The sequence below is a fragment of the Chaetomium fimeti genome (genome assembly GCF_033439085.1).
Source record: "Chaetomium fimeti strain CBS 168.71 chromosome Unknown B0H64scaffold_3, whole genome shotgun sequence".
NCBI lineage: Eukaryota > Fungi > Ascomycota > Sordariomycetes > Sordariales > Chaetomiaceae > Chaetomium > Chaetomium fimeti.
Genome location: NW_026944331.1, coordinates 4234681 through 4259762, shown reverse-complemented (window position 1 = coordinate 4259762; position 25082 = coordinate 4234681). Strand labels below are relative to the sequence as shown.

Here is a 25082-nt window from a genome sequence, read left to right as displayed (position 1 = left end):
GTATTTATAACCCCTTTCCTAGCCCTAAAATGCCCTGATGTTGAGAGTTTGACTCACAAATGTCCTCACTTGAACTTCTCAAACTCCGTCCTCAAAGGCGCCGTTGGGGGCATGGAGGCTTGGCATCTGGGCGTTTAAACGCATTTAAATATCGACAGGGGCAGCAGCCACCATGCCACCCCACAAGCAGACAACTGAACCAACCCAACCAGGAACCCCACACTCAAGAGGACGGTTACATAAGCTGATTTTGCGATTTGTAACCTCATGAACCTGAGACCAAAACAGCGGAGAAGAACAGATGGAGTTAGAGACAAGAACCCAAATCTTGCCCAATGGCTCAGAGCACTTGCCGTGCATGCTCGCTGCTGCCTGAGACCCCAGGTCCAAATACAGGGATTGGTAGGAGTTGATATGGTGGGGCATTGGGGCATCAACGGCACAGTGACATGGCCCGAGCTGTTTGTTTAATAGGCGGGGCTGTGGTGACGCGCCAAAAAACTGATGGCACGCGTCGGACGCGGTCCACAACCCAGCACCTTTAAAAGAGTGCAGAGCAGGAACGTGTTTTCTCCTCCCTCCCACATCACATCCTCCACACAACATCACCAAACCCCCTCACGAAAAGGCCTGACTCAAAGCAGCCTTCTTTAATTCTTGGCCTCACCCAGAGCCTAGACCAACAGGAGACAGACAAGTCACTCCAGTTGCTGTTTGACGATCCTTCCCCGCACTCCCATTTCCATCACCGCCTTTCTTCCGTACCTTGCTCCGACACATCCGACACCATGTATGTCAGAAAGCGCGGTATGTATTCACCTGATCGTGATAGAAGGCTTGGTAAATACTGACTTCACTCTTCAGACGGGCGTCAGGAACGTGTTCAGTTCGACAAAATCACAGCACGTGTCTCACGTCTCTGCTATGGCCTTGATGTGGACCATGTCGACCCCGTTGCCATCACCCAGAAGGTCATCTCTGGTGTGTATGGTGGTGTGACAACCGCCCAGCTCGATGATCTGGTATGCTCACCCCGGAAAACCAAAACCCCCTTTCTAAGTCCGACTGCTCACACCTTCTTTCCAGGCTGCCGAGACTGCCGCATACATGACAGTCACCCACCCCGACTACGCCATTCTCGCTGCCCGTATTGCCGTCTCCAACCTCCACAAACAAACAAAAAAGCAATGGTCCTCCGTCGTGAGCGACCTCTACCACTATGTGAACCCCAAGAATGAACGGCCGTCTCCCATGATTGCCAAGGAGACGTACGAGTGTGTCATGCGCCACAAGGAGGAGCTCGACTCGGCCATTGTGTATGACCGGGACTTCAACTACCAGTACTTCGGCTTCAAGACCTTGGAGCGCTCATACCTGCTGAAGCTCAACGGCAAGATCGTCGAGCGGCCACAGCACATGATCATGCGTGTTGCCGTCGGCATCTGGGGAGACAATGTGGAGCGCGTCATCGAGACATACAACCTCATGTCCTCCAAGTTCTTCACACACGCTTCTCCCACCCTCTTCAATGCTGGTACCCCTCAGGCCCAGCTCTCGTCATGCTTCCTGGTTGACATGAAGGACGACAGCATTGAAGGCATCTACGACAGCCTCAAGACTTGCGCTATGATCTCCAAGATGGCAGGCGGTATCGGCCTCAACATTCATCGCATCCGTGCCACCGGATCATACATTGCCGGTACCAATGGTACCTCCAACGGCATCATCCCCATGCTCCGTGTTTTCAACAACACCGCGCGCTATGTTGACCAGGGTGGCAACAAGCGCCCCGGCGCCTTTGCCATCTACCTTGAGCCTTGGCATGCCGACGTCTTCGAGTTCCTTGACCTCCGCAAGAACCACGGCAAGGAGGAAATCCGTGCCCGCGATCTCTTCCTGGCCCTCTGGATTCCCGACCTCTTCATGAAGCGTGTCGAGAAGAACGGCGAGTGGACGCTGATGTGCCCCAACGAATGCCCTGGCCTTGCCGATTGCTATGGCGACGAGTTCGAGGCCCTGTATGAGAAGTACGAGAAGGCTGGCCGTGGCCGTAAGACGATCAAGGCCCAGAAGCTCTGGTATGCCATCCTCGAGGCCCAGACCGAAACCGGTAACCCCTTTATGCTCTACAAGGACCACTGCAACCGCAAGAGCAACCAGAAGAACCTCGGCACCATTCGCAGCTCCAACCTGTGCACGGAGATCATTGAGTACTCGGCGCCCGATGAGGTCGCTGTCTGCAACCTGGCGTCGTTGGCCCTTCCTCAGTTCGTCGACTACAACCAGGGTGTGTACGACTTCCAGAAGCTGCACGAAGTCGCCCAAGTCGTCGTTCGCAACCTGAACAAGATCATCGACGTCAACCACTACCCGGTCCAGGAGGCTCACAACAGCAATATGCGTCACCGCCCCATCGGCGTCGGTGTCCAGGGTCTGGCGGATGCTTTCCTGGCGCTCCGCATGCCTTTCGAGTCTCCCGAGGCCCGTGAGCTGAACAAGCAGATCTTCGAGACCATCTACCACGCGGCTCTGACTGCCTCGTGCGATCTGGCAAAGGAGCAAGGCACATACTCCACCTATGAAGGTTCGCCGGTATCCCAGGGCATCCTCCAGTACGACATGTGGAACGTCAAGCCGACCGGCCTCTGGGACTGGGACGCTCTCAAGGCCAAGATTAAGGAGCATGGTGTCCGGAACAGCTTGCTCCTCGCGCCCATGCCGACCGCCTCAACCTCGCAAATCCTGGGTAACAATGAGTGCTTCGAGCCCTACACGTCCAACATCTACCAGCGTCGTGTGCTGGCTGGCGAGTTCCAGGTTGTCAACCCCTGGCTCTTGAAGGACCTTGTTGACATGGGTCTCTGGTCTGACAACATGAAGAACCGCATCATCGCCGATGGTGGTTCAATCCAAAACATCCCCAACATCCCGGCCGATACCAAGGCCCTCTACAAGACGGTTTGGGAAATCTCCCAGCGCACCGTCGTTCAGATGGCTGCCGATCGTGGTGCCTTCATCGATCAATCCCAGTCGCTCAACATTCACATGCGTGAGCCGAGCATGGGCAAGATCACCAGCATGCACTTTACCGGCTGGAAGCTTGGTCTCAAGACGGGCATGTACTACCTCCGCACCCAGGCTGCCGCCCAGCCCATCCAGTTCACTGTGGATCAGGAGGCGCTCCGCGTCCAGGACACCAACGTCGGCAAGACGTCGTCGGGCCTGAAGAAGCGCGGCCCTCCGGCCGGCAGCTACATGTCGTCACCATCGGCGGTGCCACGTCCCATGGCGTTTGTCAATAAGGAGAGCACGCCCAAGAGCAATGGCGCCAACGGTGTTGCTACTCCCAGCACGCCCCCTCCCCTGTCCCCTACCGTCAGTGACGTCAAGGCTCGCATCCTCGCCTCGCCGTCAAAGCCGCCTGCCTTCAAGGCTGACATTGACGAGGGCGAAAGCCCCAAGACTCTGCCCACCGAGCCGACTGACAAGCCCAAGCCGGAGGACATTGGGTCGCCCGTCCTCACTTCCAAGAAGGACACTGAGGACAAGGAGGACGAGAGCAAGGAGCGGGAGTTGGATATCTACTCCGAGGCCGTCATTGCCTGTGAGTTCTCCAACACCGACCCCCGTTTTTCATCCGAGAACCATGCTAACCAAGACGTTACAGGCAGCATTGAGAACCCTGAGGAGTGTGTGATGTGCAGCGGTTAAGTGTGGTAACCCGAATGTGGATGAGGCATGGCGCAATGTAGTGTGACGATGGGATTAATACCTGGCATGATTTGGTTTTACGGTTTATGTTTTCCTTTTTATGGATCATTATTGGCATATGCGGACACCCTCACGCCGCGGGCCGTTCATTGCATGGACGGGCGTACACGGCGGAGAGGAGGGGCGTCAATAGTTATGCCCGAGGCTTTTTCTCGGGGCGGGTGTTGGATCATGGGTTTCTCGGTCTGTCTTCGACATGTTTGTCCGAGCATGTTTCTCTAGATGTACCACCACAGCAACGGGCAGCGCATGCGCGCACCGTTGCTTAGCCATGCTGCGAGGTTGTCTATTCAATACCCCTTACATAACAATGTTCCACCGGCGGCAGCGGATTTGATGAAGATGACGGTCTCGCACGCAAGAGGGGAGATGGCAAATCGAAGCAAACGATAACTCCGTCCCAGCGCGCGAGGCGTGGGATTAGTAAGACGGCGCCGCTCGTTGCAGGTCGGGCGTGGTAGAACCCCAAAAAAACCGCACGGCATTTACGAAGCATAACTGTATGCATGCATGCAAACTGCATACCAGAACCAACGGAGTGGTTTCTTCTCTCCGCAATGGGAACCGCAGAGTGATTGCGAGGGACTCAATAAAACGAATGCGTCTCACCACCTGTCCGTCACTCATGTCACGCCAGGGGCGTTGGTGATCGCTGTGCGATGCTTCCAGGCGAGGTTGGCGTTTCATTCTGCATGTCACCCCGTCGCCGTGATTGACGCAACGGCAGTCAAACTGTGCAGAGAGTCAAACAAACCGTGCTGTGCTGGTTGTCTGGCCAGGCCTTGCCATTCTCCACAATCAGTCTCTCCAGCTGGAGCAGGTCTCGCTACCGAGGGTGACGCAGCACACAACACACACAACAACAGAGACACATCAAGGGAGATTTTGTGAGACAGTCGTCCCAGAGGAAATTGGGAGGCCAATTCGTCACAGCTTCGCTAGCTTGCCCGCAGCGCATCGCATCGCATTGGATCGCGTCGCATTGGATCGCGTCGCATCTCCTAACCGGAAGGGGAGCGGCAAAGCCACTTGTGGCCGCGCAAAGGGTACAAGTATGTCTCACCTAAAAAGGACGTACGGACGGGAGGGTGATTGGGGCAAAAAGATGGCTGGTGCTAGCGACGCTAATGCAGGTAGTTCGAAGAGAGGTGCGAGCGGCGAGAGGCACGGAGGCTGTTGGTGGGTGCGATTGGGGGGATTGTTGAAATGGCAGGAGATGGGCTGAGATGGGAACGTTGCTTATTGGTTAGGCGCGGTTTCCGGGCCCTGGGTCGCTGTGATCCGGCGATTGGGGCGGGTGGTTGGGTAGTTATTCAGCTTCTTGTTTTTGTTGATGTTGTATTGAGAGATTGATCGATGTGCGCTGACGTCGATGATAGCCGTACGTCTGCCAAGGGCATTTTTACCATACCACACAATAACCATGTATTGCGTATGGCCATACACCGTCTGTCAAGCCCAGAGCCGAATGTGGGCCAGATCGGGAACGTCCCCGATCGTTTCCTGTTGACCGCTGATAAATAACTCGTAGCTATCATCGCCTGCTGATTCGGAGTTCATCGGACAAGGATGATGAGGCCCGGCGAGGTGTTTTTCCAAATGAACCGCCGGATTAGTGAACCGTTTGTACCGGTCTCGCCCCTGAATGTCGGTAAGAAAAAGTCGACATCGTCGATTTGGGTTCCCGGTTTTGCAGCGCCAAGTCCCATCCTCCCATCGTTTCCCAGCGAGGCCAGCTGCCCCGGGGTTCAGTCAGACAGGGGGTTCCTTGCCGCAGCCAGGGAGCATGCAGAATCAATCCCGTCAGCCAATGGGATACTGCCACCATCGGGCCCGACCAAGATCTCGACGACGTCCTGCGATTTCAATGCGTCAGTATGGCCCGAGGATGAGAAAAACAGCGGGCTCAGTGCTGGCTACCGAAGCACGTGCAAAGCTAAATTTCCTTGCTTCAGCCGTAGTGGAGAAAGGTTATTTGAGCTGCATGGATTTTGCCTGTCTTGGCCGTCTCCTCTCCGTGGCAACGATTTTACCATGCTAGTGTACAGAGAAAGCTGGCGGGCAGTGGGGACGCCATCCATATCCGCGGACGAACACCACCTGCGCAACGTCAGACCAGTTACACCCAGGAACCAGGCCCCAAGCCGGCGAGCCGAGATCATCAAGATCAAGAGGCAGCCGGCGAGCAAGCCGTCGAGGAACCATCCAATGCATTACGCATGGCCCGCCACAATCCCCACATCGTCACTCGATAGCGGCGGCCAGCAGTGAACAGCTGGTTTCCAGGGCACTGCATGGATGGCCTTTCTCAGTGGTGCCCGCCCAGAACTCACAGCATGGTCCCCCATGTGGCTGCATATCGGGCCGTGATGTGGCAGACGGGATCCCCAGTCCCGTCATGGCAACCTGCCGGACTCGCCAGCGCGGTGTTGCCGAGCTCGATTGCTCTTCCAAACAAGGCATCGGACGGAAACGTACCTACCAGGGGCGCAATGAGGCGAGTTTGGGTGACGCCAGATGCCTTCAGGTACCTTCCAAGATGGGCTGTAATGCGAGAGGTTGGTTTGGTTCCATGCCCGCCTATCTGAGCCGAGAATGGCTCGAATGGCCAGGCGTTCCGTCGCACTTTCCCGATATTGTGGAGAAACGAGCTACAACAGCTTGGGGAAGGTTCGGTGAGATCATGGTCCACTCTTCCTTAGTGAATTCTACCCGGGAAGGAGCGATCGTCCTCCCTCCCACGAGAAACCTCGTTGCTGTGACGCGACTTCCTTCGCAATATAAGCCCTGACAATTTCCCTGTGTGCCCTTCCACCCGTTTCCCTCTCCCACTTTCCACCAATTTCTTCACGCACCGACTTTAGAACAGGGTCCTTAATTTCTCCCAACCTCACTCTCACCTTCTCGCGTTTACAACCCTTCAACCTGCATCGCCGATTCAGTTGAACTCGTTCTCGCGACTCAGATAAAACAAACCCGACTCTCGAAACTAACAAGTCTTTTCGTACCGACTTTCACAATGAAGACCACCATCACCGCCATCCTCGCCCTCGCTGGCGCTGCCACCGTGGCCGCCGCCGATTTCCCTTCCAACATGCCTGCCTGTGGCGTAAGTAGTAATCCTTCCTCGCGCGTGTTTCCCCCGCCGCGTGCGCTTCCTCGCCCGGTACAACCTCACATACTGACACTCGCAATAATAGAGAACTTGCGGCACGGCCATGCTTGGAAAGGCTTCCGAGTTCAAGTGCAAGGCCGAGGACATTGCTTGCCTGTGCAAGGACAGCAACTTCGTCTGGGGTATCCGCGACTGCTCAATGGAGTCCTGCGGCAGTGTTGATGACGCCAACGTGGCCATCAACTGGGGCAACAAGATCTGCGCAGACGCTGGTTCCCCTGCCGGTGTTCCCCCCGCTGATGGCGTTGCCGTGAGTATTGCCCTTTCGGCGATTGATTAAAGTTTAGCCCACTAATGCTCCGAATTAGAGCTCCACGGGCGGTTCGGGCGGCTCTCCCACCAAGACGGGCGATGGTGCTGCCACCACTACCGGCTCCGGTTCCGACGACGGCGACAACGGCGACGCCACCACTACCGGCTCCGGCTCCGGCGACGACGCCAACGAGACTGGTGATGCCACTGCCATTACCACCAGCACCTGGACCTCGACCTTCACCAGCGACGACGCCACCAGCACCGCCACTGGCACGACCACCATTTCGGGCGTCAACGGCGGGCCGGATGATTCCAGTGACGCCCCGGAGAGCACCGTCACTTCTCCCATCGTCTCGACCCACACTGGAGAGTCGACGACCTTCACAACCACTATCGGCTCGACCACTATTGCTGGCGGCGATGATGCTGAGGGCACCCAGCCCTCTGACAACAACGGCGCGACGAGCACCAGCACCGCTCTGGTAAGTTATGAAAACCGGTCTTGATTTTCTTGGCCCAATGCTAACTCGATTTGTAGGGTGCCCATATGACTGCGGCCCCGGCTTTCGGCTTCATCGCCGCCGCCGGTATCGCGGCTGCCTTCCTCTAAGCCTGCCCCGACTGTGGGGTTTGGCCAGATATTCCGACGATTTCTTGATCGACACTTGACGATTGCACGAGGCTGGGGCGGACGGACGGACGGTACCGATCTTAATGACTATTGGGACATGGTTACGTATGGAAGCCCCGAGTTTATGGCTGTTCTTTGCTTTGATATCCCGCCGATATGTCCACCGTTTTGTGCTGGGCATTGTTTCATTGTACATAGTATGTAGAGCCGGGCGTTCCGAGATACCGAGAGATACCCACGACGGGTACCGTATGGTGGTGGTTTCTGCTCTGAATGACGGACCCGGGGGTTAATGGTGAAGTTAGGTGCCGGGTACCCGAATTACAAAGGCATTTTCATCAATCTTGGCGATTTTCAGGCTGCGCAGTGATGTGTTCTGGACTGGCTTGGCTTAACAAGCTTTTTGGCTAAGACCTCAACGAGGAAGCCGACACCATGAAATAAATGCACGAGGGACTGGTACCCTTCACTTGGCGGTGGCAGAACCTGGTTGTTTTCTCATGGCTGTCTTTCTACACTTGGGAATTTATGGATGGGACGGCTTGAAACATGCCTATTTATCACGTATCAACCGGTTCATTATGGCATCTCAGAACTTTGGGTGGTTGTATCGGTCTGTCTTTTCTTTTGCTTGACATATGATTGCTGTGTTTACCTCGCTATCCCCCCAACCAAGACCAGCGGAATCACAAGCCCAACAACCGCCACCAGCCCGGCCATCAAAACCGACACCCCAGACACCCCCGGCGCCCTCTTCATCCCTTCAAAGATCCCTTCCAACCTCTCCGCCATCTGGCTCTCAGCAAAATTCTCCTTCACCCTCTCCACCCCGGCCCTCCCCATCGCCTCCAACTCCTCCGCCGGCATATCATTCAGCACCCGATCCATCACGGCGCTCCACGCCTTGGGTTTCTCGGGATCCCTCAACCAGCCGGTCACGCCCTCGACGACGGTCTCGCGCGGGCCCCCGCTGTCGGCCGCCAGCACGGGTACCCCGTCCAGCATGGCCTCGAGCGGCACGATGCCAAAGTGCTCGCCGCTCGGCGTGTACACCAGCAGCCGCGCCGTGCGCAGCAGCATCGCCTTGAGCGTCTGCGGCACGCTCAGCAGGAACACCACCTCGGCCTCGGCCGCGCCCGCCGCGGGGCCGACGGCCGAGACGACTGTCTTGGCGGTCGCGTGTCGCAGCCCCAGGGAGGAGGCTAGGGTGGTCAGTTCGGAGTGGTAGCCTACGTTCTCGGCTACGCGGGGGTCGTAGCCGCCTGCGAGGACGAGTTTGGCGGCGCCCCGGCGGGTGGGCGGGAGTTGGGCGAAGGCGTGCAGGGCGAGGGCGATGTTCTTTTTGCGCTCGAACCGGTTGATCGAGAGGATTACTCCGTCTTGTTTCCAGGGGAGTGGTTCGACGGCGGGGCGCTTGTCACCCGTGGGGGAGGAGGTGGAGGTGTCGATGCAGGGGTATACGACGTGCAGCTGCCTTTTATCCTTCTCCTGCACCAGCCCCGGCCAAGTCTGCCTCACAATGCCCCGGGTGAACTCGGAATTCACGGCGATGGCGTCGGCAAAGCCCATGCTCCAGCGCTCGAGCGCGTCGAACGGCACGCGGTAGAGGCGCTTCACGAGGCGGGCGCGGCCGCGCGCGAGCAGCAGGTCGGGGAAGTGGCAGTAGAAGAAGATGGGCGCGGCGGTTAGGGTCTTGAGGAAGGGGAGCCCTGCGCTGAGCTGGTCGACGAAGAAGGCCGAGGGGCCGAGATCGGCGAGTTCGCGGGTGAGGAGGGTGATCTGCAGGATTAGGTGCAGTTGGCGCAGGATGGCGCAGAGGATTGCGAAGCGGCCGAGGAGGGTGGGGGGGATGAGGGTGTTGCCGCGTACGCGCACGTCGAGGGTGCCTATATGGGAAGGGGAAGGAGATGGTTAGTTGTTACTCATGTGGTGCGGTGTGTTGTGTTGGATAGATGGGGAGTGGGTGGGTGGCATAGCATAGGTAAGGTAGCATACCATCGCGGGCCTCGTCGAAGCAGTGGGCGGGATCGCAGTGGCTCGTGAAGATGACGACTTTGTGCCCGCGCTTCTGCAGGCCTACCGCCGCGTCGACGACTAACCGCTCTGCGCCCCCGATCCCTAGATCCGGGTGCAAAAAGACGATTGTCTTGCCGGGTTTCTTGTCGGGTTTCTTGTCGCCGGCCATGGTGATGAACATCCACGGACAATGACGTGGGTTGCTGCGGCAGGAGGGCAGATGTGGTCAGAAGAAAGCTCCAATTCAATTATTGGCATTAATTGGCATGCGGGTCCCGGCAGGCAAAGCGTAATGTAATGACAGGGGGCCAAGAAGCATCCGGCAGATGGTAAGATACCAACAGAGACGTATTACAATACACACATATTCCCATATTCCCAAATTATCAACAACCACCCTTGGCAATGCTTGTTCTCCCTGCCTGACGACTCAGACACGTCCCTCCCATTCCCCCGGATGATGCCCGGGCCCAGATCCGATCCGGGAACGGAACCGCCCCCCCACAGTCCTCCGACCCGGACCGGCATCAGACCAGGCCACCCGGCATACCCAACTCGGAAATCCCCCCGGGTCACACAATTCTGATTCGCTCCATTGCATTTGCATGTCCTTCTTCCTCTGTACATCGGGACGTCCCCAACCGTGATTGATCCGAACTGTGCCAGCCAGCCAGTCAATTCAATGTAAGTACCAAGAACCCAGACCCAATCTGTGTAAATGCAGCAAAAGACCCCAAGCCCAATGTATGTATCAACACCGAAGGGGTAAGCCGCGCCGACAATCACAAATGCCTAACTATCTGCTGTGCAACGGCGGGAACAAACAGCACTGGAGCAGACACCGGCATACACCAAGCAAAAACTCAAAGACCAACATGACCCAAAGCAAACCAGACGATGATCCCAAAAAGCCCACCACCCAAAACATGGGGAAGTGCAGTTTAGTTGAGTAGTGTGTGTGTATGTCTGTGTGTGGTGTGTGGGGTGTAGTAGTGTAGCGTAAGTGCAGGATAATCAACAACCTAACCAACAAACCATATCATAGTTAAGGTATCAGACTCAGACATAGCCAACGCCCTAACCCGCGCCATTCCGACTCCCGCAAACCCCCCCACCGAGAATGTAAATGTGGTAAGTAAATGATCAGACCAGGAACATTGAAACTCCTCCCCCGCCATCCGCCCTCCCACCAACCAGCCACCCTTCGCCAGCTAACCCCGTTCCATGCATGCTCCCAAACCGAACCAACCAAGTAGAACCATAACCCCAACTCCCACCTGCGCCGTTATGATATGATGATACACGCATGCATGCCGGCGTCAAGCATGCTTAAGCCAGTGGTAGACAGTCTACCCGAAGATGACCGAGCGACCGGGCGTGGTTCATCGATGATAAGGTGTAATGTTTTTCTTTTTTTTTTGCTCAGACGCAGTTTAAAGGCGAGTGGGCCGGCTAGTCGCTATCCACAAACATCTTCTTCGCTGTTTCGGTGCTGCCCACGCTCGCGTTCGTGTTCCGCCGCCGCGCATTCCCAATCAGTCTTTCCACCCCATGCGTATGTGCTTGCGTTTCCTTGGGAGGCGTGGTAGCGGCCGAACTCGAAGGCCCGGTAGACTTCTTCTTCGGCCTGGCCATGGTCAAACCCTCATCGCTATCGCTGTTGTTGTCGTTGTCATCATCGTCGTGATGGCACCGCGAGCCCCTCCGACTAGCAGGGAGTCTGCCGCCCACTGGAGTGCGGACACTGGAGCCGTCAAACCTCGTGGATACGGCACCCTCGTCCCGCGCTTCTAGCGGGAATCCCGACATGGGCTCCTTGGAAAAGGCCGGTGGTGTGAGCGAGTCAGTGGTGTCAATTACCGACGGCCGGCCCACGACTCCTGGGTTCCCGAGGAACTCGCCCTCCGGGTCCGCCGAGACGGAACTCGTGCTGCTGAGCAAGGCAGGCAGCGACGGGTCCGACTGGAACGCAACCATCCGGTCGGCTACCTCCTTAGTCATCTGGTTATTGAGCCCGTAGATGGGGCTCGCTGACTCGCTCGGGCTGGTCAACGGGGTTGTAAGCGCGCCCATCGACGTCGAGCTAGACGATTTGCCCGTCGCGATAGTCTCACCCCTGGACAGGGGCATCGGCGGGAATGTGTCGTCATCCGGGGATGACGGGCAGCGGGTGAATGCAGGCTCAGGTGTCGATGGTTTTCGCACCGCTTCGGCACGATGGGCCGTCACCGGCCTCTCCTCCAACACCACGAGGCTACGCTGCTTGTTGTGCATATTGGGATCCGATTTAAACTGGCCGCGGGGGTATCCAGAGAGGGAGCCCGCCGCTGGAGGCACCGTGGCCGAGGAAGCGTGCTCAGGACCTTCCGTGAGCTCCGTCGACCGTACAGAGCGAGTCTGCGGGTCGAAGTGCACATTTCCCGGGGCAATGGCGGTGCTCAGCGCCACCCTAGCTTCGGCACGTTTATCGTTGCTGACAAACAGGCCACGGTCAACCGATCGGGCTCGGCCGAGATCGTCTGCGTTTGACTTGATATCCCGGGCTTTTCTGAGCGCGCTACTCGGATCGTCCACAGGGCTATCGAAGAGAGGTGTTGGCGGAAGCGTCTGCGTTTCGATCGGAGTAGGCGTGAGAGCTAAAAAAGCGTTCGTGATGGACCTGGATTGCCCGTGTCGAGTTGGTGCTCGGTGCGGGGAGGCGGATGCCTGTCGATTCCAGTGGTCGTCCCTCCCGGTGAGTGTTGTGAGCAGCTCGAGCGGCCTGCGAGATCCGCGGCTGCCGATTGATGACGATTGGTGCAGTGGAGAAGAGACGGGAGGTGACCCAGATACAGGGCTAGCTAGTACGCTGTGCGTGAGGGGATGCCCGCTTGTTTGTTGTTGCGAGGGGTTGGAAAAGTAATCATCGGGGCGTAGGCTTCTTCGTCGGGTATCTCGTAAATGGGGCGTGATCAGATTGGTTATGTCGCCTGCCGAGCTGGCGGCGCTGCTGGCAGCGCGCCGCCGAGACGAGACGCTCTCTGTACGGTCCCCGCGAGGGTGCATCACCTTGCCCACCGCTTTCTTGACCACGGATCTTGCGCGCTCAATCAAGCTCAGCGGGACAACAGCACGAGCCATGTCCTTCTCATCAACTTGGATCTTCTTGCCCGACGCCTTCCTCGAGGGGTCCGTGTCGTCAATCCACGACATGATATCCACGCCCCGCATAACCCAAGGGTGCCGTTTCACGTCGCGCAGGCGGATCCTCTTTTCCGGGTTCTTGGTGAGCATCTTCTTGAGGAGGTCCTGAAGTTCGAGGTCGATGTCTTCGTATGTGAGCTCGTCGTCGTCTCGGTACGGTGGCTTGTTCACTCGTGTGTATAAAGACTTCTCGCTAGGCTTGGTGGCAGGGTCGACAGGTCGAAGTCGCCGATGCGGTATGTATACCTCCTCGTTTGCGATCTTTTTGAACATCTGCCACTCGTCCTCGGCCAAGAAGGGTAGCCGAGCATAGATCAGGCAATAAAGCGTGACACCCAACGACCAGACATCGATTTGCTCGGTAATCTTCGGCTGCTGCCCAGGAGGGGCATCGAAAAGGTCGGTAGCGCAGAGTTCGGGAGCAAAAAAGGCGGGTGTGCCGACCGTCTTGGCAAGCTCGAGGTCGTTATCGAAGTCCCGCGCTTCGGACTCGGAAATGGTATCGTCGGGTTCTCCTTCGCGGACGGGCCGGCCAAAGTAGGACACGCCGAAGTCGGCGATCTTGGACCTCTTGTCCTTGGTCCAGAGCAAGTTTGCTGGTTTGATATCTCGATGAACCACACCTTCGTAATGCAAGTACTCGAGGCCTAGGACAGTATCGCGGAATGTATTTCTTGCTTGCTCCATGGTAAAGCAAGGCACGTACGAAAAGTCGTCGACGTACGGGTCGTGGACCTTGTTAAAGTCGAAGGAGGACAAGTGGGACATGAGCGAGTCTGCCATGCTGGGAGACCTCCCCCGCAGGGCGGGATCCTCGACATAAGGGCCGTACATGGTTCCGTCCAATACGGTCGACGAGTTGGGCTTGGATTTGATGGGCAAGGCGCCGGGCGTCTCTGCGTCATCGTTGTCGGCGGCTGGCGCGGGATTCGGCTCGGCAGGGTTCGTGAGGGATTTGGTCGACTGCGAGCGGGACGGAGCCCGGGAAGTCGCTCTTGATCCAGCAAGAGAGCTCGTGTTCGATAGAGTCGGACGGATAGCCGACAGACCCCCATCGTCCCTCCCGAGCGAACCGACGTGCGAGTCGAGCTCCTCATCGTCGGCGGCGCCGTACTCGAGACTCCAGTAGTCGGTTGAAGGCCTCTGAGCGCGGGCTCGCAACCTCTCCCGTTGTGCATCCTTGGCGGCCTGACGCTGCAAGAGAAGGCGTTCGAATCGGTCCTCTTCGGGGGTCGATTTGGCGCCTCGTGTCTCACGTTCGATGCGGCGACGTTCGTATTCACAAATATGAGGAAGACCCTTCTTTCTCCACACGACCTCGCCCAATTCGACATGTTCCAACACCATGTAGATCTTTTTCAGCTCGGGGTCATCGATGACCTCGAGCAGGGCGACGACATTTGGGTGGCGGATCTTCTTGAGGATGGCGATCTCCTTCTTGCTCTTGTCCTGAGTCGACATGGCCGTGACCTTGCCAAGCCGCCGTTTCTTGGAGAAGCGCGGGATGATCTTGATGGCGACGAATTCGCCATTCTCCACATTCCTGGCAAGCTTCACCTTGCCATGCACGCCGCGGCCAAGCTCCTCAATGATTTCGTAATTATTGATGTGCTTCCTGCCGGTTGTGTAGTCATGTTCGACGTTTGCTTTGTGTGTCCTGGGCGAGCTGTTAGCGGCAGGCATGGGAATTGGGACGACCTGCCCCGCTTGTCTCTTCTGTGCTAGAACCGGTGGGACACGAAAGTCGGGACGACAAAAAAAAAAAAAAACTTACTCTCGGACCTTGTGGCCCTGCAGCGGATGCAAATAGGGGCTGTGACCATTGGAACCGCCGGGCGTCGCCGTCTCGGAGCCGGGCTGTGACGACGAGAGTATGCTGGGGCGGGGCAGGACCGGGCTGAAGAGCCCCGGCGAGGACACCGGGGTGCTACTGGCAGTTCGGGACGGGATATGCGAGGGCGGAGGAGGGAGGATGTTGTGAAGACGAGGGTGCGAAGGCCGATGGAACGGCTGTCGTGGTGGTTGAGGCTCCATCGTGGTGGCAATTTGGACGAACACGGCGTGGGAAGACCCTCATGCTGGAGAGCGTTGCCGTTGTGCAATCTGCGGGGACTGCGTTGCAGACGTCGATCGACGATTCAAACTGTATTCAAACGGGCATCTTCGTAGTTCAGAAAGGCGGTGCCTATAGAAGCAAGAGAAAAAGAAAACTGGAAAACTCTTGAAACGAAGTGGTGGTGACGGCGATGTGAAAAGTGGCTGATGTCGAGAGGGAATGAATGCAGTTCAGGAAAGACCCGCAGGCGCTTGACGTCCTCTTGAGCGGCGATGCACAGTTTTTGGTCGGCTCCGGTCGTCCATTGCGGCTGCCCGCCAATGCTGTGGGCAACCACCTGCAGCGCTGCGGCGTTGGCTGGTCGGGCAGCCTCCAAGTACTGTGTACTGTGCCAGTACGAAGAAGCAGCGTTTCCGGAGCGGACAAGGCACACACAGTAAGTACATAGTGTGCACACGTTAACATCCTTTTGGCCAATGACTCCCACCCACATGATGCAACCATGAGAAAGCATCAGCCGTTGAAGGGGTCCGGGGCAAAAATTGGTACATATGATAGTTACGCAAAAGAAGTCACTATCGTGGGTTTTGTCTTGCTTTGCCGATCAGGCCTCATTAGAAGTAACGAGCTAACTATTGGTGCCCATGGATCCCTTTTGCCATGGTCAATCATGGCGCAATTGTAACTTTTGAAGCAGAGGCGACAGAAAAGCTCGAAGCCAACACGAAGCCAGTGCTTTGGAGTTTTGAAAACCATGCATCATCAGAGCTGCGAGACCGGCACGCCACGGTGATACCATTCAATTCGAAGAGACATTGGCCAAGGGAACTGGCATTGCATCGAAATCGCCAAGACATACCTCGAGTGGAGACCTGGAAGGGAGCAAAAAGGAGGGCCGAGCTTATCGCGACTAGCCGATATAGGCAATGATTGGCGGCACACTTCTTGGCTTGCCCCTCCTGCAGATCCATCCTGTGAGAGCGCGGTGGCCTGTTCCGTCTGTCATGATGGGCGAAGGAAGAAAAAAGACGGGAGCTGTGAGATGAGATATGGATCCCGATGGCAGAGCAGACGGGTTTGCCCGCTCGGGGTCCAACGCCGGCTTTGGTTCAGGTGGGTAACTGGCCGAAGAGGGTCATCTAAAATAACTTCGTTTGCGAGAAGCGGCCAAGTGCCAACTCACGACACAGTTCAAGCGCCCGGGATGTGGCGTGCCAGTCCAGTCCATGCTCAACAACGCAGCGGCATATCCTTGTGCGACGGAGATAGTTCATATTAACTATTATGCGTGGCGGGTACCCGATGTCGATAGCCGGCATCCATTTAACAAAACTTGAAGGCATCCGTGAAGCTGGAGATTCTGTAGTCCGAGCGGCTGCTGTGGTCGTGGTGTCGTTAACCATTGATGGAAACCTCCGTTCCCCGTGGGTCGGAAAAGCGGCAAGGGCTCTGGGCCGTTGCATCCAGCGGCACAACTCCAGCGCAGAGATGCAGCTGCAGCGTTTTGTTGTCGCGTTGGAGAGGCCAGATCTTCACGGTGGGTGGAACTCGATAAAGGTTCTGTTTAGGCATCGTTCGCCTGCCCACGTCAATGTGGACTGGAGGCGAGTACTGTGTACTTCGTACTTTTGCAACTCGCGAAGAATCGTCGCCGACGATTTCCATGGGTGGTGCGGGACCCAATGGGGTTCCGTCTTGTGAGACGGATCTCGGCTTACCAAAAGTGGGCTGCCCCTCGTCTTTTTGGAGTGACCCGCGACGAAGCGTTCCATCCTGACCGGCTCGAGCAGAAGGCCCTTCGTCCAGCCGAAACGGTGCGTTTGGATATTGCATGCAGCTATACTGGGTTGTGAGAGGGAAGATCCTCACAACTTCAAGGTGGGAATAACTCACGACGCGGGGCATTGATGCTCCACGATCGTGACTCCTGCCGCCCCTCCTGCTTAGCATTCGGGTTGTTGAGCTCGTTATCCTCGGTAAAAACACCGAGCAAAAGGGCCGCGACCATCTCTGCTGAGCCGACCCGGAAGCCAGTCTTCGGATGACCGAGTTAGGGATGGAGCCGGGAGCGATGGAGCCGGGAGCGATGGCATCGTGGAATTGGTTGGACGGTCCAGACCGTTCTCTGCTCCTTTCCAGACTGCTGCAGTTCTGAGTGGTTTAAAACCTCCGTTGCTGCCCAAGGCATCCCCGCGTTAACAAGAGTAACCCTTGGCATTTGGAGAAGAGAGATACAATCGAAGAGAAGCCGGCCAATTTGGTGACCGGTCATTATATCGGCGACTCTACCTGAGGAGCTGAGACAAGAGCATGGTGGCGTTGTCCCCAGTCCTTGGGGGCGGAATTGTCTGATGTCGTTTGTAGTGCGAGTGTGAATGCCGCGAAAACCCGAAGACAGACGGTGAGTCCCAGAACGCCTCCAAGAGGGGCAAAATCTCGTAGATGGATTACCCAAGGAGTTGCGACGGATTAGTGCGCAGGACATCATCGCGCATCCGACGTGAGAAGTGACCACGAGCTCACCACGCGAGGGCGACAGTGAAGGCAGCATCCGTCTCGCCGGCAACCCCTCCAGAATCCCCAAACGGGAATCGCCTCAACCGCCCCAGCCCGCCCAAGCCAATCATCAGGCTTGGTGTCATGCAGGTCTCACGCACCAATTCGTGCACTCTCTCTCAAGGCAGTCAGAGATTCGGAGCGCAATGGAGACGTCAATTGCGATTGCATGGGAAACGGACGACGTCCCGCCGCCGTTCACGGTCGCTCCTGCTGCACCGGAGCGCTTCCACTTGCCTCGATGGATAATGCCATTTTCTTCAAGAACAGCGACAACGACCGAGTGCTCTTTCTCGTTTGTTCGTGACTCGGGGTCCTTCCAACCCTCGTCACATCAGGTCCTTCTTTCCCTCATCTTGGCCCGCGTTTTGCCTTGGGATGGCTCGGCGAACACAAAAGCGGCTTCGTGCTTAGCCGTTGCTCGAACCGCATGTGCTTTCCCGGTTGAATCAAGCAGGGCTTCGAGTTCCCTTCTCCTCTTTATTCGCCGTCTGCAGGGGAAAAGGAGACGGTTTCTGCAGGGCGAAAACGGCTGCACAAGTGGCTTGAATTGCACCGATCTGGTTACAGCCCAGCGCGACACAGCACCGCTTTGGAGCAAGCGATGCAACCCTCCTCCAACCCCTCCTCGCCGTGGCAGCGTGGGCAGCAAGCGGTTTCTCGTTCCTCAGGCTGGTTGAACTGCTCCCTTCCCGTCGTCCCAGCAATATCGACGACCCTGCTATCGCCAGTCCCGTTGCCATGCACGTCATGCCCGTAATCGTTCGGGGAGTGGGGAACGGAGGATGGAGGACGATCACTCTTGGTGCACTCACTGTGCCGCAAGCTCGCATTCGAGGAACCTCATGTGCATCAGACGGTGATGCTGTTGCTGAGGTTCGGCCGTTGGGCTGGCTCGCTCGCCCGTTGGTTGACACTCCGCCGGAAAGTTACAAGGTACCTCGGTAAGAAGCTTCACACCTTTCCATTTTTAGGCCGTCATTCAGACTGTCACCTGCCTGGACATGTGACGAGAGCTGTCGCCAGGCTAGCGTGGATGGATGGCGGGATGCCAGCCGTTTCCTCTCCTGGCACGAAGGAGTCCTCAATGTCTCAAACAGCCTTGCTCGCGCCCGGGGCTCAGGCCAACCGTTTCGCTGAACGAGGCACCTTTTGCCCCGATCGACCATGTCAAGAACTGAGCCAACACGCAAGCCCCCGTGGTCCCTCTTCCAATGAATGGGAGGCATCACAGGCCGGGCGATTCCACCGTTTTCTTCTCCGGCCCCAAGGAGCTGGGAAGCACACGGCCTTCCGCTCGTGATCCTGGACTCTGGTTCGTCACACCGGTAGCGTGGTTCGGCCTTGACCACAACCATGGAACTTGTCCTGATGCCACAGAACAGTTTCATGGACCCCGGGGGATCACAATAAGCAAGAGCCCGAGAGCTGACACCAAGGAACCAACCCCCAAAACTCCTTTACGGAGACGATGGGAATTCGGTCAACGCAGGATGGTATTGTCCAGTTCGCCAGATACCCGTCGTTACGAATACAGATCTGTCTCCACGACTGCTTCTCTGCTTCTCCGGTGTCTCCGGCGTCTCCGCGCAAGCTGGAATCGACAAGAACGCCATTGGCTACCCGAAAAGCAGCGCCACGGCGCCCACGCCCCCAGTCATCCCGACGATACGGTTCTTTCACCCCGGATTTCACGCAGCGCGGCGTCGCGCCATCAGCCGCCATCGCCTTGTCCTTCCCAGCTCCTCACCACCAGGGCGGAGCCCTCTCGCGCCCGGACACTGTCACCTCGTACAGATGTACAAAGTGATAGTCAGTGCTTTGTTCGCCTCCCCATCGTGCTTCGCCTCGATGGATGCCCCATTGTCAGCCACCACACCTCCTACTGTGTTCGTCGATGACAGTTACTTGGGCAAGTCACAATCGCCGTAATATCCCACAATCACACTGTGCAATCGTGCATTATCTCTCCCCCCCATCTCTTTCTCTTTTCTTTGGTGCGATTCCCTGCCGCTTCAGCCTGGATCTTGCAGAAACCCGCCGTCGATAGCGTCGCATCAGCAGCATGGCTCAAGAAAGCAAGCAGACCGCACGGCACGCACGGGTAACCGAGCGCGCCTTCGCTTCGGGCAGCACAGGCGCCGGAGACAGCGGAAACATTGAATAACATTGAATAAGGACAAGAACAAGAAAAAATGACGGAGACAGTCTGGGCTTGGCTTCTTGGCTATACCCCCGGTTGACCCGCTCGACCCGCTTCCCACCATCGCCAAGACATTACACAAGGAGTGGATGGCAGCTCTTGGCAAATGCGGAGACTGCTGGAAAGAGGGTTTTGTGAGGAGGTGGGGAGGGGGGGATCCACGCATCGAACCATGCTGAGGGTTCTGGAGGTTACGAACCGGCGCACGCACTGTGTGTCCTGCAAACCCTCCTCCACCATCCACCTCCACCCTTTCCTTCAACAATCCAACCAACAACTTACGGGCCAAAAGGTCCTGCCCGTCCTGCGCGCCGCTATCTGATCAGTGGCGATCGGCCGGTAAGTGTGCAGGTGGACATGGATGCGGAGAGAAGATGAGCACCGGGATTAACAAGGTTGGTTGTTGTTGTTGTTGTGTGCGTGTGGGGGAGAGGGGCACTTCCCATGGAGGGTTACTTTTGACGCTTGCTTGTGTGACGGTTCATGGATGGCGGGGGTGTTTTAGACTCTCTCTAGTGCAGTTTGTTGTTGTTGTTGTTGCGACATGTTCTGTCCGTCGAGCCGTCGAGCCGTTTCGTGTCTGTGTGTCTGATGTCCGTCATATCTCATGGGGATACGAATATTGTGGTGGTAGTGGTGGTGGTGGTGTTCGGCGTGCGCTAACTATCAACTGCCATCCACCACAAGAGTCGGCTTTGCTTGTTTTCGATATTCGATCAGAGCCCCCCTCCGTCCAATCCCGAGCTGAGCATGGCCGGCTGCCTGTCTGGCTGTGAGACATGCAAGGGGAGCACTGCTCGTTTTGAGCTGCGCCGTGGTGTGCTCAGGGGGGGAACCTCGGGGTTTTTCCCAACGCCAATAACTAGCTCTGTTCTATCTGTTCTCGGCGGGCCTGGTGTGGTTTTGGTGTGGTTTTGGTGTGGCAGACCCGGCGGAGATCACGGGGTGGAATCGGGCCAGATCGGGCATTGAAGGGGGGGTTTGGTCGGGTGGTGAGGGTTGTGCGGGGGAGTGGTCTCCTGATTCTGAACGGCGGGGGAGTGACGGAAGGGAGTTATTGTCTCCCTGATTCTTGCCGTCTTCGTGTTGAATGTCTTGTCTTGCCGTCGGCTTGTCGTCGGCTTGTCTTGCGACTACACCACCACCACCACCACCACCACCACCACCACCACCACCACCACCACGGTGATGTGGTTCACGGCGGCGATTATGCAGGCGCAGAGAGACAAGGAGCGGGCATTGCGCGGCCGGGAAACTTGGCAGCGGCTCGGCCTTCTGCCCCCCAACGCGACACCCTCCGGCCTGCACGGCGCAGATCACCCGGCTCAGTAAGTGGTATCCTTACAACCCCATCCGCGTCGACTGCCGCTGATCTCGGGCATATCGGGGGACTGCTCCGCCATCGGGGTCGTCGTCATCGTCCCCTATCCTCTGTACTGCTTTGGCTTGTTTTGGCTCGAGATGTGTACCGGTTACCTCGACCTCGTCGTGATCCGCTGGCCAGCCTCGTATCCCCGCAGTTGGAGGACCTGGGCAACTGGGTCTCCCCTTTCCCATCATGCACGCGCCGCTCCCGCCGGTGCGACGTGAGGGTTACAACTCCCTAGTTTCAACGTCAGACGTCATGTTGTGGCATCACGCAGTTGCAGTCAGCCAGGTCAGGAGAGCAGAAACGAGGATTAATAATGTATTAACTGGGCCATATGGGCTGATCCCTGGCAAGTGGTTGTTGTGTATTCTACATGTGCAAGTCGCAAGAAGAAAGAAGTCAGTTCCGTCTAGCAAAGGAAGCAAGGTCCACCAGCAACTCCTAAACCCTAGTCGCTTTCCCTATACCCGAGAGCAAAGAGAGGGCCTGCTTGTTGAGAGACTTCCTCCCGCCGGTGGATGCCAGTAGCAAGTAATAGCCCCCGGGTTTCGTACTGGCTTCCTGTGACATGCTGCCCCTCTGCCCCAAGAACCGTGGCCTGATCTGAGGCCCCAAATGCAACTCCCTAGCCTGGAAACAAAGAGGGTTCCAAGAACAGTGACCCAAGAGGGGTGTGATCCTGAATCCCGAGCCTTCCAAGCTAACCGCCGTCCGGGAGCCGGGTTCCAAGAAGGTCGAAGCCAACCAAGTTGGACGGGCTCTCTCTCTTTCTCTCTCTCAGTCCCGTCCCTCCATCACCATTTTTTGTTTGTGTCGTGTCGCATTAAGCCGTCGGCCGAGGTTGATCTCTCCCAGCCCGGAAACGGTGTCGAAATAGTTGAATCAATCTGAAGATCGCGCATAAAGTTGTAAAGTTGCGTTGCGTTGCAAGTTGCCCCCGTCCCAACATCTCCGTTTTCTCTCTTCCCCCCTGGCGGGCATCCCTCTAGCCACCTGCCCACACTCACTCACTCACCCTTCCCCACCCCCTCAATACCGCATCACCAACACCCCCGCCTTGAGAATATTCCTCGTCCGAATCGTCATCGCCTGATCATTCCTCACCGTAACCGCCGGCGTAGCACAGAACCGCACCCGCGCATGATCCTGCTGCAGCGCCAGCAACCTCTCCGCAGCCGCAACCCCCCCAGTAACACCACCACCAGAACCACCCCCAGAACCACCCCCAGAACCACCCCCAGCACCCCCACCCCCAGAACCAGAACCAGAACCAGGTAGAGATGGCAAATCCAACGGCTCGTGCGTGTCCGCCGCGAAGCGCACGCCCGCGTCGTTCCACACGTACTGGAAGGTCAGGCGCGACCGGAACAGCTTGGCCGACAGCTCCCAGGCGCTGGTGGTGATGCCGAAGAGGTCGTAGAGGGCCTCGTTGGTGGTGTTGGCGTTTGTGGAGGCCGCGGGAGGATGGGTAGGGGGGTGAGTGCCTGTGGTGGTGTTGTGGGTAGTGAGGGAAGTGGAGGTGTTGGTGTTGTTGTTGTTGTTGTTGTGGGTGGTGGGCCGGCTGCGGCGGGTGAGGAAGGGGGCGACCATGGTTTTGAGGTATTGGTGGTGTTGGGTCAGTTTGAAGTTCTTGAAGGCTGCCGCGTTGCTGCCGGAGACCATCTCGCTTACGAGCTGGGCGCGGCGGTCAATGAGGGCCTGGCGGTCGTAGGCTTTGGAGGCTGCGAGGGAGGGGGTTTGTTAGTGGGTGTTAATAAATAGACAGAGGGGGCACTCACGATCCATCTTCTTCAACCGCATGTCCAGCTTCTCCATCTCCTCGTCCACATCCTCCGAGTAGTCCTTCCAGCCCTCGTAGCTGCAGATAAAGACCATGATGTGCTGCAGGATGAGGCGCTGCATGAGGTACGGCCGGGAGTCGCGGTTGCTCAGCAGGCGCATGGCGTGCTCACCGTGGGTCTGCTCCTGGTTGGTCTGGCAGATCTTGCAGATGTAGTCCCAGAGCTGGCCGTTGGCCTCCGACTGGATCTGCCGTTTCCAGTTCTCGTCGATCGGAGGCAGGTCGTGGAAGTACGAGGCGCAGAAGCCGTAGATCAGCGCGAACAGCGACTGGAACTCATCTGCCCAGCTCAGGCAGTCCGAGCCCTCGAGGTCGGCCCTCACGAGAGAGCCCGGCGTAGCGCGCTTCCGCTCCTTGGGGCTGCCGGTCTCGGTGCTCATCGTAGTAACCCTGGGGTTCCGTCTGGGGCCGGATGAAGGGCGGCTGACCGCGAAGCTGGCATTAGAGCGGCCGCTGGTGGCCGTGGTGTTGGACGGACGGCGCTGGTGGTGGGAGTGACCCTGGTAGACCACGGGCCCAGAGAGTGACGAGGGGATAGACTGGAAGGGAGAATATCCACCGGCGAAGGGGCCACCAGGTCCTTGGGGAGCACCGCCATAGTAGAAACCGCTGGGGTTGACGTTGCCTGGGGTGCCGTTGCCCGAGCGGTCGATGCCTGTGTGAACATTGGCAGTGAGAGAGCTGCTCGAGCGGAGAGTGGGAGGGGGAGCCCTGACACTCGGGGCATAGCCTTGCTCCGCGGGGGGCAACGCAAAGGTTTGACTGCTGAGAGGAGTCGAAGAACGAGCGAGGGTATCCAGAACGGCAGCCCGGTCCTGAGGGTCATTGTGGACGTTTAGCCACAGGTTTCGCTTGCCGTTGACCTGGTCCTGGAGGATCTTATGTCGACTATTAGCAACCGTGTTTTACTGAAAAGACGAAAGAAACCTAAGTGAGAGAAAATACTTACCGTGCGAGCCATATCATTCTGGCGAAGTTGCTCATTGAGAAACTGTGATTCGCTATTAGCTACTCTTCCGCCCCAAAGAACATGAGATGAGTGGACATACCTGAATCGTCTTCATGTCCTCATCGCTGCGCCCTGCGAGGCTCGCTAGGGTTTTCTCGGCGTTTTGACAGCGCTCCTTCCACTCTTTGAGATCGCTCTCAAGAGTGCGAATGGTAGTCTCGAGGATACGAACGCGTTCCTGGTCAGCGAACGCCTTCTTGAGCTCGGCCGTCAGCCGGTCAACCGCCTGGTTCATCTTGACGGTATTGTTCATGAGCTCCTGCACGTCGTAGTCGAATGACATGAGGAATTCCTGTGGAATGGCACTCTGGCCATACATGCCCTGGCGGAGGCCCCAGACGCGCGCCTGTAGTTTGCAAGTCTGGTCGCGATGCGTCTGATGTTTGGATGGTTAGCATGGATGGAAGTGTAGAAGGATTCGGCAATTGAGATGATCTTGGGACAATTTACCTTTTGAAGGGGATGAAGATTATCCTCTGCCGCGTTAATGTTCATGGCTTGCATGGCGTTGATGAAAGAATGAGTGGTCGAGCCGGGGATGAGGGAGCGACTCTGCGTCTGAGAAGCAGAAGACGAAAGAGTAAGAAGCATTGGGAGACTGGGCTGGCGCTGAGCAGTGACCCCGGGGCCTGGATAGGCAGTCAGGCTCAAAGATGGGGAGACACCACCGACTGAGGTGCCCGTCGGGTGAGCAAATGCCTTAGCCGCAGCTCGGAGAGTCGACTTGGAGAACGACCGGCGCGGCTTAATCGGCTCAGGTGTTTGGATTTCCTGGTCCGACGGGGTTCTGGGGTCTCGCTTACTGTCGAGAGCAGACTCGATCGCGAGGTGCTTGCCAGTGGAACTGTCCGACTGGGCGGCCGTGGTGTTGGTTTGGGAAGGAAAACGCTTGTTTTCCTCGACGCGCGAGGCGCGATTCTCCGGAGACCACGCGTAGAGAGGCGCGCCGCCGGAGCCGGCAACACTCTCGTCGTCGCTGCTGGAAGGGCTGTCGCCGTCCAAGCGAGCGCCGGCCATG

At 57.4% G+C, this 25082-nt stretch overlaps 6 protein-coding genes across 6 annotated transcripts; 3 read left to right on the top strand and 3 right to left on the bottom strand.

Moving 5' to 3' along the window:
• Positions 1 to 448: 448 nt before the first annotated feature.
• B0H64DRAFT_340057 (ribonucleoside-diphosphate reductase large chain) lies at positions 449 to 4079 on the top strand. The gene is made up of 4 exons (XM_062801222.1): positions 449 to 807; positions 865 to 1022; positions 1087 to 3604; positions 3668 to 4079. Exons 1-4 carry the CDS (start codon positions 789 to 791, stop codon positions 3709 to 3711), a joined length of 2739 nt encoding a protein of 912 aa, XP_062661513.1. The 5' UTR covers positions 449 to 788; the 3' UTR covers positions 3712 to 4079.
• A 2711-nt stretch (positions 4080 to 6790) lies between these two features.
• On the top strand, positions 6791 to 7811 carry B0H64DRAFT_441402 (uncharacterized protein; the record flags this gene model as incomplete). Its single annotated transcript, XM_062806570.1, has 4 exons — positions 6791 to 6880; positions 6972 to 7196; positions 7255 to 7683; positions 7740 to 7811. The coding sequence occupies 4 exons, from the start codon at positions 6791 to 6793 to the stop codon at positions 7809 to 7811; spliced, it is 816 nt and encodes a 271-aa protein (XP_062661512.1).
• Positions 7812 to 8417: 606 nt separating this feature from the next.
• On the bottom strand, positions 8418 to 10057 carry B0H64DRAFT_393591 (glycosyltransferase family 4 protein). The gene is made up of 2 exons (XM_062803650.1): positions 9828 to 10057; positions 8418 to 9718 (listed from the first exon to the last, which is right to left on the bottom strand). The coding sequence occupies exons 1-2, from the start codon at positions 10027 to 10029 to the stop codon at positions 8484 to 8486; spliced, it is 1437 nt and encodes a 478-aa protein (XP_062661511.1). The 5' UTR covers positions 10030 to 10057; the 3' UTR covers positions 8418 to 8483.
• Positions 10058 to 10962: 905 nt separating this feature from the next.
• Positions 10963 to 15332, bottom strand: B0H64DRAFT_358179 (uncharacterized protein). The gene is made up of 2 exons (XM_062801637.1): positions 14806 to 15332; positions 10963 to 14688 (listed from the first exon to the last, which is right to left on the bottom strand). The coding sequence occupies exons 1-2, from the start codon at positions 15063 to 15065 to the stop codon at positions 11301 to 11303; spliced, it is 3648 nt and encodes a 1215-aa protein (XP_062661510.1). The 5' UTR covers positions 15066 to 15332; the 3' UTR covers positions 10963 to 11300.
• A 3346-nt stretch (positions 15333 to 18678) lies between these two features.
• B0H64DRAFT_135710 (uncharacterized protein) lies at positions 18679 to 19622 on the top strand. Its single transcript, XM_062798204.1, has one exon. It carries the CDS (start codon positions 18858 to 18860, stop codon positions 19542 to 19544), a length of 687 nt encoding a protein of 228 aa, XP_062661509.1. The 5' UTR covers positions 18679 to 18857; the 3' UTR covers positions 19545 to 19622.
• Positions 19623 to 22244: 2622 nt separating this feature from the next.
• On the bottom strand, positions 22245 to 25081 carry B0H64DRAFT_320475 (uncharacterized protein; the record flags this gene model as incomplete). Its single annotated transcript, XM_062800470.1, has 5 exons — positions 22245 to 22936; positions 22994 to 23933; positions 24005 to 24046; positions 24105 to 24440; positions 24515 to 25081. 5 exons carry the CDS (start codon positions 25079 to 25081, stop codon positions 22245 to 22247), a joined length of 2577 nt encoding a protein of 858 aa, XP_062661508.1.
• Between the last annotated feature and the right edge of the window lies 1 nt (position 25082).